At 31.7% G+C, this 15,058-nt stretch overlaps 2 protein-coding genes across 2 annotated transcripts; both read right to left on the bottom strand.

Moving 5' to 3' along the window:
* Nucleotides 1-1,395: 1,395 nt before the first annotated feature.
* On the bottom strand, nt 1,396-8,019 carry LOC25488993 (pyridoxal phosphate homeostasis protein). Its single transcript, XM_013604394.3, has 8 exons — nt 7,730-8,019; nt 6,841-6,907; nt 6,272-6,318; nt 5,901-5,988; nt 4,752-4,885; nt 4,462-4,560; nt 1,752-1,902; nt 1,396-1,623 (listed from the first exon to the last, which is right to left on the bottom strand). The coding sequence occupies exons 1-7, from the start codon at nt 7,952-7,954 to the stop codon at nt 1,828-1,830; spliced, it is 735 nt and encodes a 244-aa protein (XP_013459848.1). The 5' UTR covers nt 7,955-8,019; the 3' UTR covers nt 1,396-1,623; nt 1,752-1,827.
* A 4,172-nt stretch (nt 8,020-12,191) lies between these two features.
* LOC25488994 (stigma-specific STIG1-like protein 3) lies at nt 12,192-12,900 on the bottom strand. The gene has a single exon (XM_013604395.3). It carries the CDS (start codon nt 12,814-12,816, stop codon nt 12,361-12,363), a length of 456 nt encoding a protein of 151 aa, XP_013459849.1. The 5' UTR covers nt 12,817-12,900; the 3' UTR covers nt 12,192-12,360.
* Nucleotides 12,901-15,058: the final 2,158 nt, after the last annotated feature.

Genomic DNA, 15,058 nt, shown 5'->3' on the forward strand with positions numbered 1-15,058 from the left:
GCAGTTTTCTGCATTTATTTTTCAATGGGTAGGATTTAACTGGATCCTCCGGTCACTGGAGAGGATCCGGTCCCTTGTTTTGGTTAAGTTATAAATTAGGGGGGTTTACATAGGATTCGTTTGCAGCTGAAGGTAAATGAATTAAAAAAGATGATCGTTAAAATGGTTGTGATTGTTTGAATCTCTTTTTTGCCACTATTTGGTGATAGATACAATAGTTGTGTCAATGCTCACGACAATTTAACAAAGTACCCCAAACCCAATTTACTGTGTTAAAGATCCGTTTATTTTACACAACAGGTTGATCACTTAGGTGAACTAATGTCATCAAAAGCATTAACGAACGCTAGCTTCTTTATCACACATGGATAATTTGATATTTCCAAAATAATCGTCTAGTAATTCTCACACATGGAGAAATTAAATGTTAAATTATCTAAATTCAATTATAAAACTTGCAAGATTCTCTCGTTATTCGATTTGAGACTTGACACCAGGAGGAAGAAGAAACGGAGGAAAACCTAGGGCTAGTGTTGAATTATCTCTTAGATTCAATTCAGTATTGGTCATATAAAGAACAATCATGCGCCCCGTTCTGCATCACTTCTTGGCTACAATTACGTCTTCTCCATTTCATCTCTATTAGGCAATTTTTCTCAATTTATTTTTCTTTTTGTTTCCTTGTTTTGATTCTCTTTTGCCTTCCTCTGAGTCTATATTAGTGAAGGTAAAATCGGACCAAGTATGTTGGTTAGGTGATTGTATCGTGAACCAGGCCTATGTTTGATCTATTTAAGCTCGAAAACAAAAATGTCCAAGTCCACTTGTAATTTGTAACCCTGAAATTGTTAAACAGAATAAGTAATATTTATTTCCAGAAATATGTAATTAAGAGTTTAACATTCCCGTGTGTTTCAAGTTCTGAAAATTTGTTTCAAGAAATTTTTGTCCCCAGAAAGGTTAATTATACATGATTTCGACAATTGTTATTCCCATGCTAATAAGGTGAGAATCTAATATTACTGCAAGAATAAAATTCAACTTAAATTCAACTTCCTACAATTTGCATTTTTATTTTAAATAAATTTTAAAAACACTGTTAAGGAGGCCATCAGAAATCCTTCAAATATCAAGAGTATAAATGAGACCCTTTTGGTGTTACCTCTATTTATTTTGTCATGTAGCCTAGTGACTAGAATTCACCTTTTTTAAAGTGAATAAGTAGGGTTTCCGGTGCTCGAACCCCGGCCCCTGCATATAACAATGCACGTCCCTACCAACTAAGCTATGCTTACGGGAACGGTGTTACCTCTATTTTAAGCTACAATTAGAATTATTTGATTTCTTTCTGCACGTAACATCTGAATTATGATTTATAAATAGCATCCAGTTAGGTGGCAAAAAATTAAAAATCAGTTACTTTAAGACCAGATTATTAAGAATAATCACGGCACAAATTGCCCTGCAAATAGTCATTAAAGATAAATAATATTCAAACACTAGGTACAATTGTTAAGTTTCTTTTTGCAGATGGTCACTGTATAATGATGGAGCATGCTGCAACTATATACTATAGTATATTTGCTTCCCTCTCCCTCTTTCCAAGTACCATGAACAAGCATTCTGTAAGAAAAGAAAATAAGAAATTGAAAGATTTTCTATGTAGTTTGTTCTTAGTACATGTATTAACTACGAAAGTGATTATTAATCAATTTTATTATATCAATTACAATGGAAATAAAAAACAATACCATTCAGAAGATTTGTGCCATGATATAATCATGTCTACTTTAGACAGAGGAAGAGAGAGATTGCAACTTTCTGCTATCATTGTTTTTTTGCATACTCTCTTGGTCCAAATATTGTTGACCCAACTCTCACATTAGTACTACCTGATTCGATCTGAAAAGGCAAGAATATTTGTTAACTAGTTATATTATATACTTACAAATGAATAAATAATACAACATCAAAATAAACTAGAAGTAGAAGAATATAAATCAAACAGTATCATGACGTTCTGTCATGATTCATGAATCATATAAAGTTTCCATGGTCTTATATTTTTAGCCTACAGTTTTCCTTAATCATCTCCTATCTCTGAACTATTAGATGAGAAATGATGTTTTGACAACAAAAATCAACAACACTTTGAATGGTTAATGCCGTTTGAACTTTGAATATATGGTTAGTTACGTTAAGTGGATGGTTAATGAATATAACAAAGTGTCACAACTCATTAATCATCCACTGAACGTAATTAACCACAATTTTGAACTTCATTAACCATGATTGTCAAGTGATCAATCAAATATACATGATATTCATTATAACCATCCAAGTTATTTTCAAATATACATGATATCTCTTAATCACAATTTGTGTTCAAATCTACACCTAAAAATTGCGGTCAATGGCATTCAAAATTTTGGTTAATTCAATAATTGTGTTATGTGGATGATAAATAAGATGTTAACTCTTGTTATATTCATTAACCATCTACTTAACATAATTAACCATGTATTTGAATTGCATTAACCATCCAAATTGTTGTTATCCGATTGTGTTAAAATTGTTGTAGAAAATGCTACGAAGACCTGCAAAACAAAAACAGTGAGATAGATCTGAGACGTGTTGAACGCACTGTCCTCAAGGATTTTCCGCGTGTAGAACGCTAACCCTTCCAAAATATAACAGACCCTTCTCGGCATGCCTAGGATTCAAAACTGACAAGAGATATTATGTGACAGGTAGTGTAACCCAGAAAGAATTGGAAGTGTGAAAGTGATATATTTTGTTTTGTACGTGAGTTGTGTTATCAGGTTTTTCTGTACTGTTTATGTGCTCCTCAAAACAATTATTATATAGGCTATTTTCAAAATTAACCATTGAGCACAATAAACGTGGGATATACACGTACTCAGTACTGCTGCTTTGAAAACCAATTCTTGGCATAAATATAGGGATAATTGAAAAGCTAGTTTGATGGACAAGTTTGTGAAAGAGTCAACAATTGCTAAAATCATGCCAAGTTATTCTTTAGAGAGACACCTGTATACGAAGACATGATTATGCTTTGATGACTCAAGAGAGATTAAAGGAATGGTTTGTTGGTATATATATAAAATCAGTCAAAGCAAAAACTTCAATAATAATAAAATTTCACAATTAATAATTATGATTTCCAACTAAAAATATTTTTCACTAAAATAGGGAATATTTATATTTGAAGAACTTTTGAAATATAAGCAATATTTACAACAATCCCCCACATATCATACCTCTTTTAAACTTTTGAAATATGTGGGGGATTGTTGTAAATATTGCTTATATTTCAAAAGTTCTTCAAATATAAATATTCCTTATTTTAGTGAAAAATATTTTTAGTTGAAAATCATAATTATTAATTGTGAAATTTTATTATTACTAAAATTATTATTGAAGTTTTTGCTTTGACCGATTTTATATATATACTAACAAACCATTCTTATAATCTCTCTTGAGTCATCAAAGCATAAGCATGTCTTCATATACATGTGTCTCTCTAAAGAATAACTTGGCATGATTTTAGCAATTGTTGACTCTTTCACAAACTTGTTCATCAAACTAGCTTTTCAAATATCCCTATATTTATGCCAATAATTGGTTTTCAAAGCAGCAGTACTGAGTACGGGTATATCCCACATGTTCATTGTGCTCAACGATTAATTTTGAAAATAGCCTATATAATAATTGTTTTAAGGAGCACATAAACAGTATAATAGAAAAAACCTGATAACACAACTCACGTACAAAACAAAATATATCACTTTCACACTTCAAATTCTTTCTGGGTTACACTACCTGTCACATAATATCTCTCGTCAGTTCTGAATCCTCGGCTTTCCAGGAAGGGTCTGTTATATCTTGGGAGGGTTAGTGTTCTACACGCGGAAAATCCTTGAGGACAGTGCAACACGTCTCAGATCTATCTCAAAGTTTTTGTTTTGCAGGTCTTCGTAGCATTTCTACAACAAAAATAACCCAGCTCCTATTAGACTATCTTCTACGTGCTTTGCTTTCCTTATTGACACTTCTAATGGGTCTCTTCGTGCATGCACAAACTACATAAAACAAGCTATACCATCTTTTTTAGAATAAGCGCTACAGCTATTTTATCTCTAATAATTTGCTTTAAAATTTTATCATATGTGACCACCGATCTATCATGACATAACTAAATCATATTCCTTAGAAAAGAGAACGTGTCAGTCTCATCATAACAATCTCTAACTATAAACTATTACTATCAGTGCGAACACCAAAAAATCCCACTCCAGTATTAGAAGTCAATTCATTGCCTTATGAGCTAAAAAGCATCCATAAGACCTTAATTATCAGATATTTCAAAATGCAATTACGTAATGCAACTATCAAGACAATTAAATAACTGCTGAATCACTTTAACACACTATTTCATACCGCTAACTCAAAATCGCCAGACATTCCCATTGACAGTTCACATTGCTCCTCGTCCATTTCAAGTGCCTTGCAAACTTCAGTCCTGCAATTTGATAGCGTCTACATTTTCACAAAAGAGAAAACCTTAGCAAATAGACATTACAGTTCAGCATTGAGGCGCATAAAGCTGTGCCACAAAACCAATGAAATGATTCTAAAAAATACAGATTAAATTCAAGTAAAATAAATATGATCTCAAGAAACAGGACATTTCAAAGAGTTCTCCACATGCTTTAGAATATAACTATTACCCAAAAGTTCTGCGGAGTTGAGGTATAGTCTGGCATTCCTATTGTCATTAAGCCAGAGAATTCTAAGTTTGGACAGCTCAATTTAACATGTTTTGCAAGATCAACACAATCGGAAGGATCAACACCAGATTTGGCTGCAACAATATTTAAAATAGTTAACAAGTTTATCTATTTAGACATGTAAGCAATAAAAGCACCGTATTCTGACAAACAATGCACTCAAAAGTACTTGAAAGTTGAAACAATGCCAATACATAATAGAAAAGTAAAACAATATGGGCCAGATGCAGTCTTCCAATCTAATAGCTGTTGAACTATCATTGATTGAGCAACAAAACAATGTCATTATCTGCAATGAATATCTAAAAGCTAAAAGCCACTACAATAACTTGGGAATAAGAGGGGAAGGTGTGAGTCCCAAGTAGGCAGCTCGGTTGATGAGCTGAGCAATGTTGAAGGGGTTTTAACCAAGAGGTCTGGATATCTAACCTTAGAAACTAACATAATCACTAATTCACTAATATTTGTCTATCAAAAAAAGAGAGGTGGATGTTTTAATAATATTCTAACTTATGGAATTACATCAGAAACATCAAACAGTTAATAAAAAATAATTTCCTGACACTAAATTAAGAAGGCTCGGAATGTGAAGACAAGTCCACAAAATTACAGTGATGCAGATACATACAAGTCACAACATACACAATAAGGGTTACAGATACGCAGAGTATGTGATAGGAACCTCAAATTAAGAGGAGAAGATATTGTATTATTGATAGGAAAAGATATTGCAGAGATAATCACCATGTAACCCAAGAGCTATTGCTCCTCAAAATAAGATAAATCTCTCTTTGCCCAACCTTTACAGTTCTAACAGAAAAGATGATGAAAAAACCCTCTCTTTTCACACTATGTGCACCCTTAGCCTCTGCCACGTCATAATCCTTTCTCTCCTTCCTATATTTTACTAACATCACTCCCCACATAATAGGCATGCGAGAATTAACTAACGGCCTATTTGCCCCCACATTCACATATGGGATCTTAATAGTATGCCTCAGCTTTGTGCCTGAGGACGTAGGAAAACCTCGTAAATAACCAAAAAATATAACAAGGATTTAGAGTAACTTAGTTTTAAGGTGAACATACATTCTTCTCCACTGGTATTTACTTGCACCAAAACCCTTAGACGATTTCTTCCCAGGTTTGAAACCATACGGTCAAGGTTATTTGCCACCTGCCAGTTACAGAAGTACAAGAATAATTTAAAGGTTTGTCAAATGATATGGCAAGTGGTATTAGTAAGAAAATTAGCTTATCGAAATCACAATTTAGAACTCTAATTAGTTATCTAAAAGGAATGTGCCTTATCAACAGAAAATACTAAATCCTAAATGATAATTGAGCACAACCTGAAGGTCATTTTATCTAGGTTTCTTCAAATTATAGCATAAAATACAAAGAAAACAACAACTTCATATCTCTAAGAGATACTGGTAATATTGGTTATAAATGTCTACCTTTTGATTGTCCACGCCCTCAACCATGGCCAAATTTGGAACTCCGCCTGCATAATAAAGCATGCAAGTTTAACGCTAACTTAATATAAGGATGATAAAGAAAAGAAGAACCAAACAACCTCATCCAAGATAACTCCTTTATAAATATGAAGGATGTTATCAATCATATAAAGTATAAACATCAGAAACAGTGGTCAAAACTCTTCCCAAAAACAAGTTTATTCCAGCCACTTAGAACCTGTCTAGATAATCAGCTTAGTTACGCATTTATTCTAAGTTATTTTAGGAATCAAAATCAAGCACTATATGATACTCTATGAAGTTTAATGAAAGCAGTTGAAATCAGCTTTTGGGCATGTCATTGTTTTTATAGGTGTATACAAAAACAAAAACACTAATGAGTGTTTATGTCAAAACTAAACTCAAAGTATTCTAAGGCCACATTTTTATTGAACATCCTAGTGAAACTACATAAAAAGCATTCATTCTACATTAATCTAATAATTAAAAAGAAACATATTTAGAAACAAATCACAAGTAAATGAAAATATAAATAAATAAAAACATACTCAGAAGTGTTTTGGCTTTATTGCTCTGCAAATGCCCAATGAAGTGCCACTGAATATCTTGTGGAAGCTGCAGACAAATCCCCAAAACCAAATTAATAGAAGTATAGAACTTTACAGCCAGATAGAACAAAAATAACACAGTACTGTTTAACTAGACATATAAATACAGAATAAAAAAGAACAAAAAACAATTAGAATCGAATGAATCCCCAAATATGTCCCTGAAATTATATTTGCTAGCGAATTCATCCCTAAAATTAAGAAATTGTCAAAACCGTCTCTGAAATTGTAAATTGTTAGTCATTTTAGTTCCATCATCACTTCCATTAGTGACATACGCACACCGAACATGACACTGACATGTTGGCATAGGTAATAATTTGAAAAATGACAAAATGGAATGTAATGACATGAGTTGGTGTTGTGTCGGACACTGACACGTGTGTCAAACACAAACCAAGCACGCCTTCGATCAGAAATGTTGGTGCTAGGTTTGAACCTAGACCTCATGCATACAAGTTTTTCATGTTTCTTAGCTCAACAATGGAACTACCTACTTAAAAATTAATTGTAAACGTCAAATCAGTCCTCATATCTTACTTATTTACCACTCAAAATATTGCTAAAAGACTAAATAAAAGATAATATACAATTTTAGAGACGTTTATCACAATTTCATAATTACAAAAATTAACATGAGATAATAATTTGAGAAAATGACATAATTCAGTGTAATCAAAGATGTCGTTGTCGGACACCAACGTGTGTCTGACACCGAACACACCTAATCCGAGGAATGTCTGTGTTTCATAACTACAGTTTAATGGAGAAATTTAACTTGATTAAAATTTGAAATGCAATATGAATAGAAAAAAAGAAGTTTGAGTACCTGAGGAGCTTTCTCAACGATTTCTTGGACGTAGTTTTCCCCAAAGACTCTATGACCTGCGTCATAGAGTTGGCGAATCATGGAAATGGGTTTGGTTTTGGAAACTGCAACAACCCGAACTCGATCGGGTTTGGTTCCGGATCTTTCCGCTGCTTGTTGGACACGGAGCATTACTGATCGGAAAGCTAAAACGGCAGCAGCTTCCGCCATCACTGGAGATGTCATTGGTGGTGTGTTTGTGTGTTGAGGTGGTTAAACAAGCAACACAAAATAAAATGGAGAAGATGAAAAAAGACAAATTAATGAAAATTAAATAGCCATAGTTATAAACTTTTTTTTAAAATAGATTTTTATATCTTTTTGCTATAATTTTTTTTAAATAAAGTATTTTTTAAAGAAAACTTCAAATAATTTTTTTTTTTAAGGATGTAAATATTCGTGTAAAAATATTATCTTAAATGTCATTTTAAATATTTCATCATTTTATTATAATTTTTTTGGATAATGAAATTTTAAAAGATCTTTGAGAAAAAAAAACTATTTTAAATAGCTTTTCATAAAATTTATTTTTTAAAGACGTTTTTTTTTAAATAATATGATTTAAAATCACTGACAATGAATATTTAATTTAATGAATATCAAATTCTCGTTTTATAACTTATAATAAATGAGTTTGACATAATTTTTACTAATTTTAATTCAATTTCCAATAAAAACATTTTTTGAAATACAAAGAAAAATACATTTTTTTTAAACCTAAAATAAACGGGGCTCAAAATCACCTCAAAAATATCATTTTATGGATTTGACCCCTATTTTAAAATCTAACAATTATAATACCTCTATTTTTTTAAACTAAAAATTGTTGATGTGATACTCCCTCTAGTCATATTTATATGCAAAAAATAACTTTTTAGATTCATTAAATAACTAATGTATCTAATTTATATATAGACCCGGTACATTAATTATTCAATGTGTAACGCCCTAGTTGTTTATTTAATTATTTTATTATGTGGAGTATATATATATATATATATATATATATATATATTTATATTTATATATGATGTTGGTGATTTATGTGGAGTATATGCATATATTTATATATATGTGTGTTTTTGGGTGATTTATGTGGTGTATTATTTTATCATATGGTTTATTTAATAATAATTAGATTAAGTATGAAATATTAATTATTTTGGTGTTTAGGGAAATAATAGAATTTATTAGAATTATGAGGAGTTAAGTGTAAATAGAAGGGAGTTATATTAAGTGGGAAGTTAATACAGAGAAGTTAGAAAAAACAGTTTCACGTAGAACCAGTTTTGGGAGGAAGCAAGAGAGAACCAAGGAAGAACCTAGAGTTGATCATTGCTGTGCATTTCTTTCTGCAATTCTAAGGTAAGGGTGAGGTTTACTTCAGTATTGTAGCTATTAAAGTCTGATTTTGAGTTTGACAGGTTTTGGTGAGGAATTGGGATTTTGGGGTTTTATGATAGAATGAGGATTTTGAAGTTGTAAACATGATTTTGATGTTAAAATTAGTTTCTGGTTGCATAGAACACTTAATTATGTATCTGTAAACTGATTTGGGGAGTGATTGGAAGAAAAATGGGATTTTTGGGAAAAACCAGTTTTCTGCCCGTACAGAAGTTCATCGCTCGCCTCGCGAGTAGCTGTGCTCGCCATGGCGAGTGAGCAACTTCATAGCTCACCTCGCGAGCAGTCCAACTCGCCATGGCGAGTAACCCATAATAAAACTTGATTTTTGAAAAGTTGTTATAAGATGTTTTGGGGATGGTTTAAGGTACCTAGATGATATTAATGATGAATGGTGGAACTTTTAGGCTAAAAAGATGAATAGGGAACTTAGAATTTGGATTTGAGTGAGAAAATGGCATTTTTCCCGAGAGCACCTGATTTTCACTCGCCTCGAGTTCGCCTTGAACTCGCCATGGCGAGCAGATGTGCTCGCGAGGCGAGTTGCACAGTTTCTGAGTGTTGACTTGCTTGCATGATTAGTAGTGGTTGGTGTTGTTGTATTTGAGCATGGTTGTATATAATTATACATTATTTTGGTTGATTGGATTGCTGGATTGATGAACACTGATGATGATTTAAATGTATGTTAATTATTGAATCATACATGTTGTTTAAGTGGAGTCACATGGAGTTGCATTGCATGGTCAGTTGTATGTAGATATACACAAGTAGGTCCATTGCATATGCATAAAACAGCGGTGAGGGCTTCGGTCCTGGAGTAATAGTTGCTCAACAGCGGTGAGGGCTTCGGCCCTGATGAATGCTTTAACCATTCAAAAGCGGTGAGGGCTTCGGTCCTGTTTGGTACCACATGCATATTGCATTTCATTAAGAAGTCTAAGATGGTGTCTTAGCAGTGGTCATGTCATTTGCATGAGTCTTGGTTGTTGATTTCAGTTATTATCTGATGGATGATGTTGGTGTTGAATATGCATTTATATATATATATATTCATTGTGATCATGGTGTATTGTTGATGTTGTTGTTGCTTGTGACTTATACATATATATGTTTACAAGATAAAGTATTGTTGATTAGGGTGTTAGATTCAATTGATGATTTTAATATCTATAATTATTGTTGTGAATCTCACCCCTTCTGCTTGAAAATGTTGCCCTTCCTATGGGTAACTTGCAGGTGATCCTGAGTAGTAGGTGGTGGCTCAAAGTCGTGTCTAGGGCTCTGATACGTGGGATGGGATTTATCATTTTTATTATTGTTGCTTTCCTTTCCATGTATCAAATTTTGGAATTTGTGGTGTGGAGCCCTTTTGTTGTCTTTGAACTATGATGTTGAATTATGTTAAGGCCTTTAATGCCATAGACTATTGTTGGAGGTTCATGAGGTTATGGATTTTGAAAACTATTCCGTTGCTATGTTTTCATATATAATAAGTTGAATTTCTTAAATAGTTTTATTTTCTATTTAAGAACTTTTGAAATGACATGTAGCATGCCCGTTGTGGAATTACTCTGATGTATATTGCTATTTAATTGCTTTTGGGTAACGGGGTGTTACACAATGAACATAAAAAGTTGTTTTTTTTTTATAAATATGACTGGATGAAGTATGTTTTAAATGACATGGTATATGAGAAAATATTAACATCGATGAAATTGTAGGAAAACGCTTTTAGAAACTTCATTTATACACATGTTATATCGCCATATTTAAACCAATTATTTGATGGAGGGGCCAAGACTATCAAATTTTAGAATATGGGGCCAATTTGATAAAATTGTGAAAATAGAAGGATTAAAACTAAAATTAAAATACATTTTTTTAATTGAGCTTTCCGTTTAAAATTTATATATTTTTTTAACGGCAAAATTTTATTAAAAAAACCCGATCCCTGCACAAAACGAACATAGTTCATCTAGAAACTATAAAACAGAGGCGCCGTATATAGGCGGAACATCCAAAATAAACACAAAAAAAGATGCCAAAATACATACTACCTAACCACGACCTACCTTCAACACCCGTATATAGGTTGAAAATTTATGTTGCACTTAGCATTTGTAAAATTTTGTCTGATTATTTAAAAATTAAGTTATTTGATTGATGTGAAAAGATAAAATGACAAAAAAAAAATATCAAACAAATGGTCAAATTTTTTTTTAAAATGTTACACTAAAACTTTTATTTTTTGTATAAAAGTATAGATATTTGAAAAATTAAATTAATTAAATAAAGGATGGTTAAATTGTAAATAAAATAGTTTATATAAAGGTTTAAATTGCAAAGGACAAAGTCACGCCAAAATTTTGCATTCTCTTTATACATAACTAGCAAAAAGACGGACAATCACATGCTCGTCTTTTTGCTCTTTTTATTGTGCTAACTGTGTTAATTATCAACAATATTTTATAGAAATTTTGTGAATAAATTACAAACAATATTTCATATAAATTTTTTATATAAATTTAAATTATAAATATAGATATTTATGATTTTCAAATGTAACAAACTAATAAACCATATTTATTTTTTACAATGACAACAATAATATAACAAAGGAATGAATTTTTAAATGAGTCAAGAATGACAACATTTAAAAACGACAGAATATCATTGTAATAAACAAGGAATGAATTTTTAATTATGATCAAGATAATTTCTAACTCAGCCTATACTCAGGATAAAAGTTACGAAAGCAAGTCAGGATATGATAGAAAAATGGTCTATTTTATATGTTATCTTTTTGCTGCATCAAATATGAAATTTATTATATGTTATCTTTTTGTTGCATCAAATATGAAATTTAAGAAGGATATGATAAATAGATCATGTCATGTCTCTCTATCCTGAGCACCAAACGGCTAAAGTTTCAAGTCAACCTATTATTAATATACTATATAAATATTTGTCAAAAAAAAAACAAAATACTATGTCAATAATTTATTTGAGATATAATACCACCACAAATGCGGTTTTTTTATTGATATATTTTTAATAAAATCATGACAAGCCTCGTATAGTATACCATAAGACCCTATGCCTTTTCAAAAATAAAATAAAATATGAGACCCTATATTGGAAAATAAAATATGAGACCCTATATTGGAGACTCAATAAATAATATCTTATGCATAATCGCACATTCCATAGACACAATACTGACCAATTTCACACCGATTATTGCACTCTCCACAATGCCTCTTATCATAGTTTGTATCAACACATTGTCCTCTACAACATGTTTGAGTGTACTTGCAATGCTTCTTGCATGCACCACAATTATGCTTATCATATGCCAAATCAATGCATTTATTGTTGCAACATGTAGCGTTCTTGGCGCCATATAAGTAGCAAATCTCATCTTGCTTGTGACAATGAATAGGTGCATTAGGGTTTTGAGCTAGGAGACGACTTACCCTCTTTGAAGGAAGAAACTTGTTTTTCTCATGGAGGATTAGTGGTTGCTTTTCTAGATGAATCGATGCCGGTTTCGATTCGTTATGCTTGATGGTTTTCATTGTGATTGTGAGGGACAAAGCCAATGTTATTGCTATGATGATGATTGCTTTTAGGAACCTCATGGCTTTGCCGGTTGAAACTTGAAAGACTTAGTAGAATAGTTAGAAAAGAAGAAGAAAGGAAATAATGTGTTATTGTTTTTTGTGTTTTTGATTTGTTGGTAGAAAATTAAGAGGAAGATATAGGGGTTTATATAGTAATGTGTTGGGGGAGAATAGTTGACGCTGCAAAAGTGGCAAAAGGTGAGAAGAACTTGTATGGTACATGCATGAGGAAGAAGAGTATAGTGGAATTAATGCTAGAGTTTTCTATTGTTTGACCTTACAAGTTAAAAAGCTTAAGCTACTTAATTATGCATATGTTAACTTCAAACACACCTATCTCTCATTTTAGTTTTTAATATGCTTTTGTTGTTTTCTTTAAAAATAAATAAATTCTGTATTGTCTATAATACCCTTCGTCTTATGAGTTAATCATATGATGCATGTGGATCGAAATATTCACTGCTTTAAGGGAATCTCATATTCACATATGCAACCATTTAACCATTATTTGATTTGCTCATCTTACACTCACAACCCTTGATTTGTATTGTCCAAAATAATAGAAATAAAATAAAATAAAATAGAAATAATAATAATAATAGATTGTTTGTTTTTTTTTATAAAGCCAGAATTTTATTAAACCAAAAGGAAAAGAAACACAAAATATTGGGGGACTTAAACCCAATAAAACTAGCAAAACTAATAATTAACAAAGGATTAATGCAACTACAAAAGATAGATACCAGTTAAATTAAATCTCTAATATACAAAGGATTAATGAAACTAGGGGGAACATTCCACCAAAAATCAGCACTAGATAGAAATGAATGTTAACAAAAAAAATATATATATAGAAAAAACAAGTAGAAATTACAATAGATCTAAACCCTAATCTAAATTGTAACAAAAAAAACCTAATCTAAACAATAGATAGAAACTAATGTTGCACAGAGTCGGTCCAACACATATTAGAGTCTAAGATGAATTTTAAGAGGAGACCTTTTTATAAACTATAATAGTATTTTACTAAAATTATTAATATTCTTTTTAATTTTTTTTTCATATGTTTTAGAATACAAAATCATTCAATAAAACCACGCTCACAACTAAAATTTAAAATAGCAATGCATATATAGCAAAATAGTATATTAGTATGAATTAAATTCTATCCAAATGTTTCTTCAAAAAAAAAAAATTCTCTCCAAATGTCCTCGAGTTTAACTCAGTTGATATATAGGAACATTGCATAATTTATGTGGAGACGAAGTTCGAAGTCCGAATATTAAACTTATTCACCTTTAAGATATGAATTTTTAGTCACTGAACTACTTGACAAAAAAAAAAATCTTGTCAGTTGTCCCCAGGAGCATAGCAAGGAATTTAAATTCAAGGGGGCCGAGTATAAGGTGTTGGAACAAAATGTGTTTCACAATGAACCTTATTAAGTTTTGATGATAACAAGGTATTAAAAATTGTCAATTGGTTATTACTAATAATTGTTCAAGTGTACAGGACCAAATGCTACTCAAGTTATTTCAATAGGTCTTGGAAGAACAATGGAAAGAAAAAGAAATTCTGAGCATCTGAAGAAAACTGCTCCTGAAGCTGAAGTGCTTCTGAAGTGATGACGTCATCAGAAGCAGAAGGTCATCAGAAGCAAAAGTTTTCATCAGAAGCAATATCTTCACTAGAAGCTACGTTTGATCCTTTAATCAAACTGAAGATTCAAAGTAGCTGATTCTCAATTCAGTCTTATCCAAGAAGAACGAAGAATTGAAAGGGAGGTATCAACGGATATATGGATAGCACTGAGCACTTGTCTCTCGTTAATAGAGTTGACAAAGTACAAGTGTACAACCACTACCTCCACTACTCTGTTTTCTGTCTACGCTACAAGACAAAACAACAGCCATGCCTGCAGAAGTTGTACGTTCAAGATGGGAATGAATTTGAAGCTTATTCTTCAAAGGACTACACCCAAATCAGGCAAAGGATTACTGGTGGATGATCAAAGGATTTCAAACGACTCTTTAGACGTGCTGATTATCTCAACGCCTCTTTCACGCCTCTATATAAAGGTGTGAAGACTTGAAGATTGTAGATAGAGATACATAAGTTCAAAAGCGCCAAAACTCTGTCAATTTGATTCTACAAAGCACACTGAATTTCTGCACTGATTTGATACATCTTAGAAATTCAAAGTCTAGAGTCTGTACTGTATTGTATTGTGAACACCACTGATTGTATATCAAGTGTTCAA

This window comes from Medicago truncatula, chromosome 3 (assembly GCF_003473485.1).
Source record: "Medicago truncatula cultivar Jemalong A17 chromosome 3, MtrunA17r5.0-ANR, whole genome shotgun sequence".
Lineage (NCBI taxonomy): Eukaryota > Viridiplantae > Streptophyta > Magnoliopsida > Fabales > Fabaceae > Medicago > Medicago truncatula.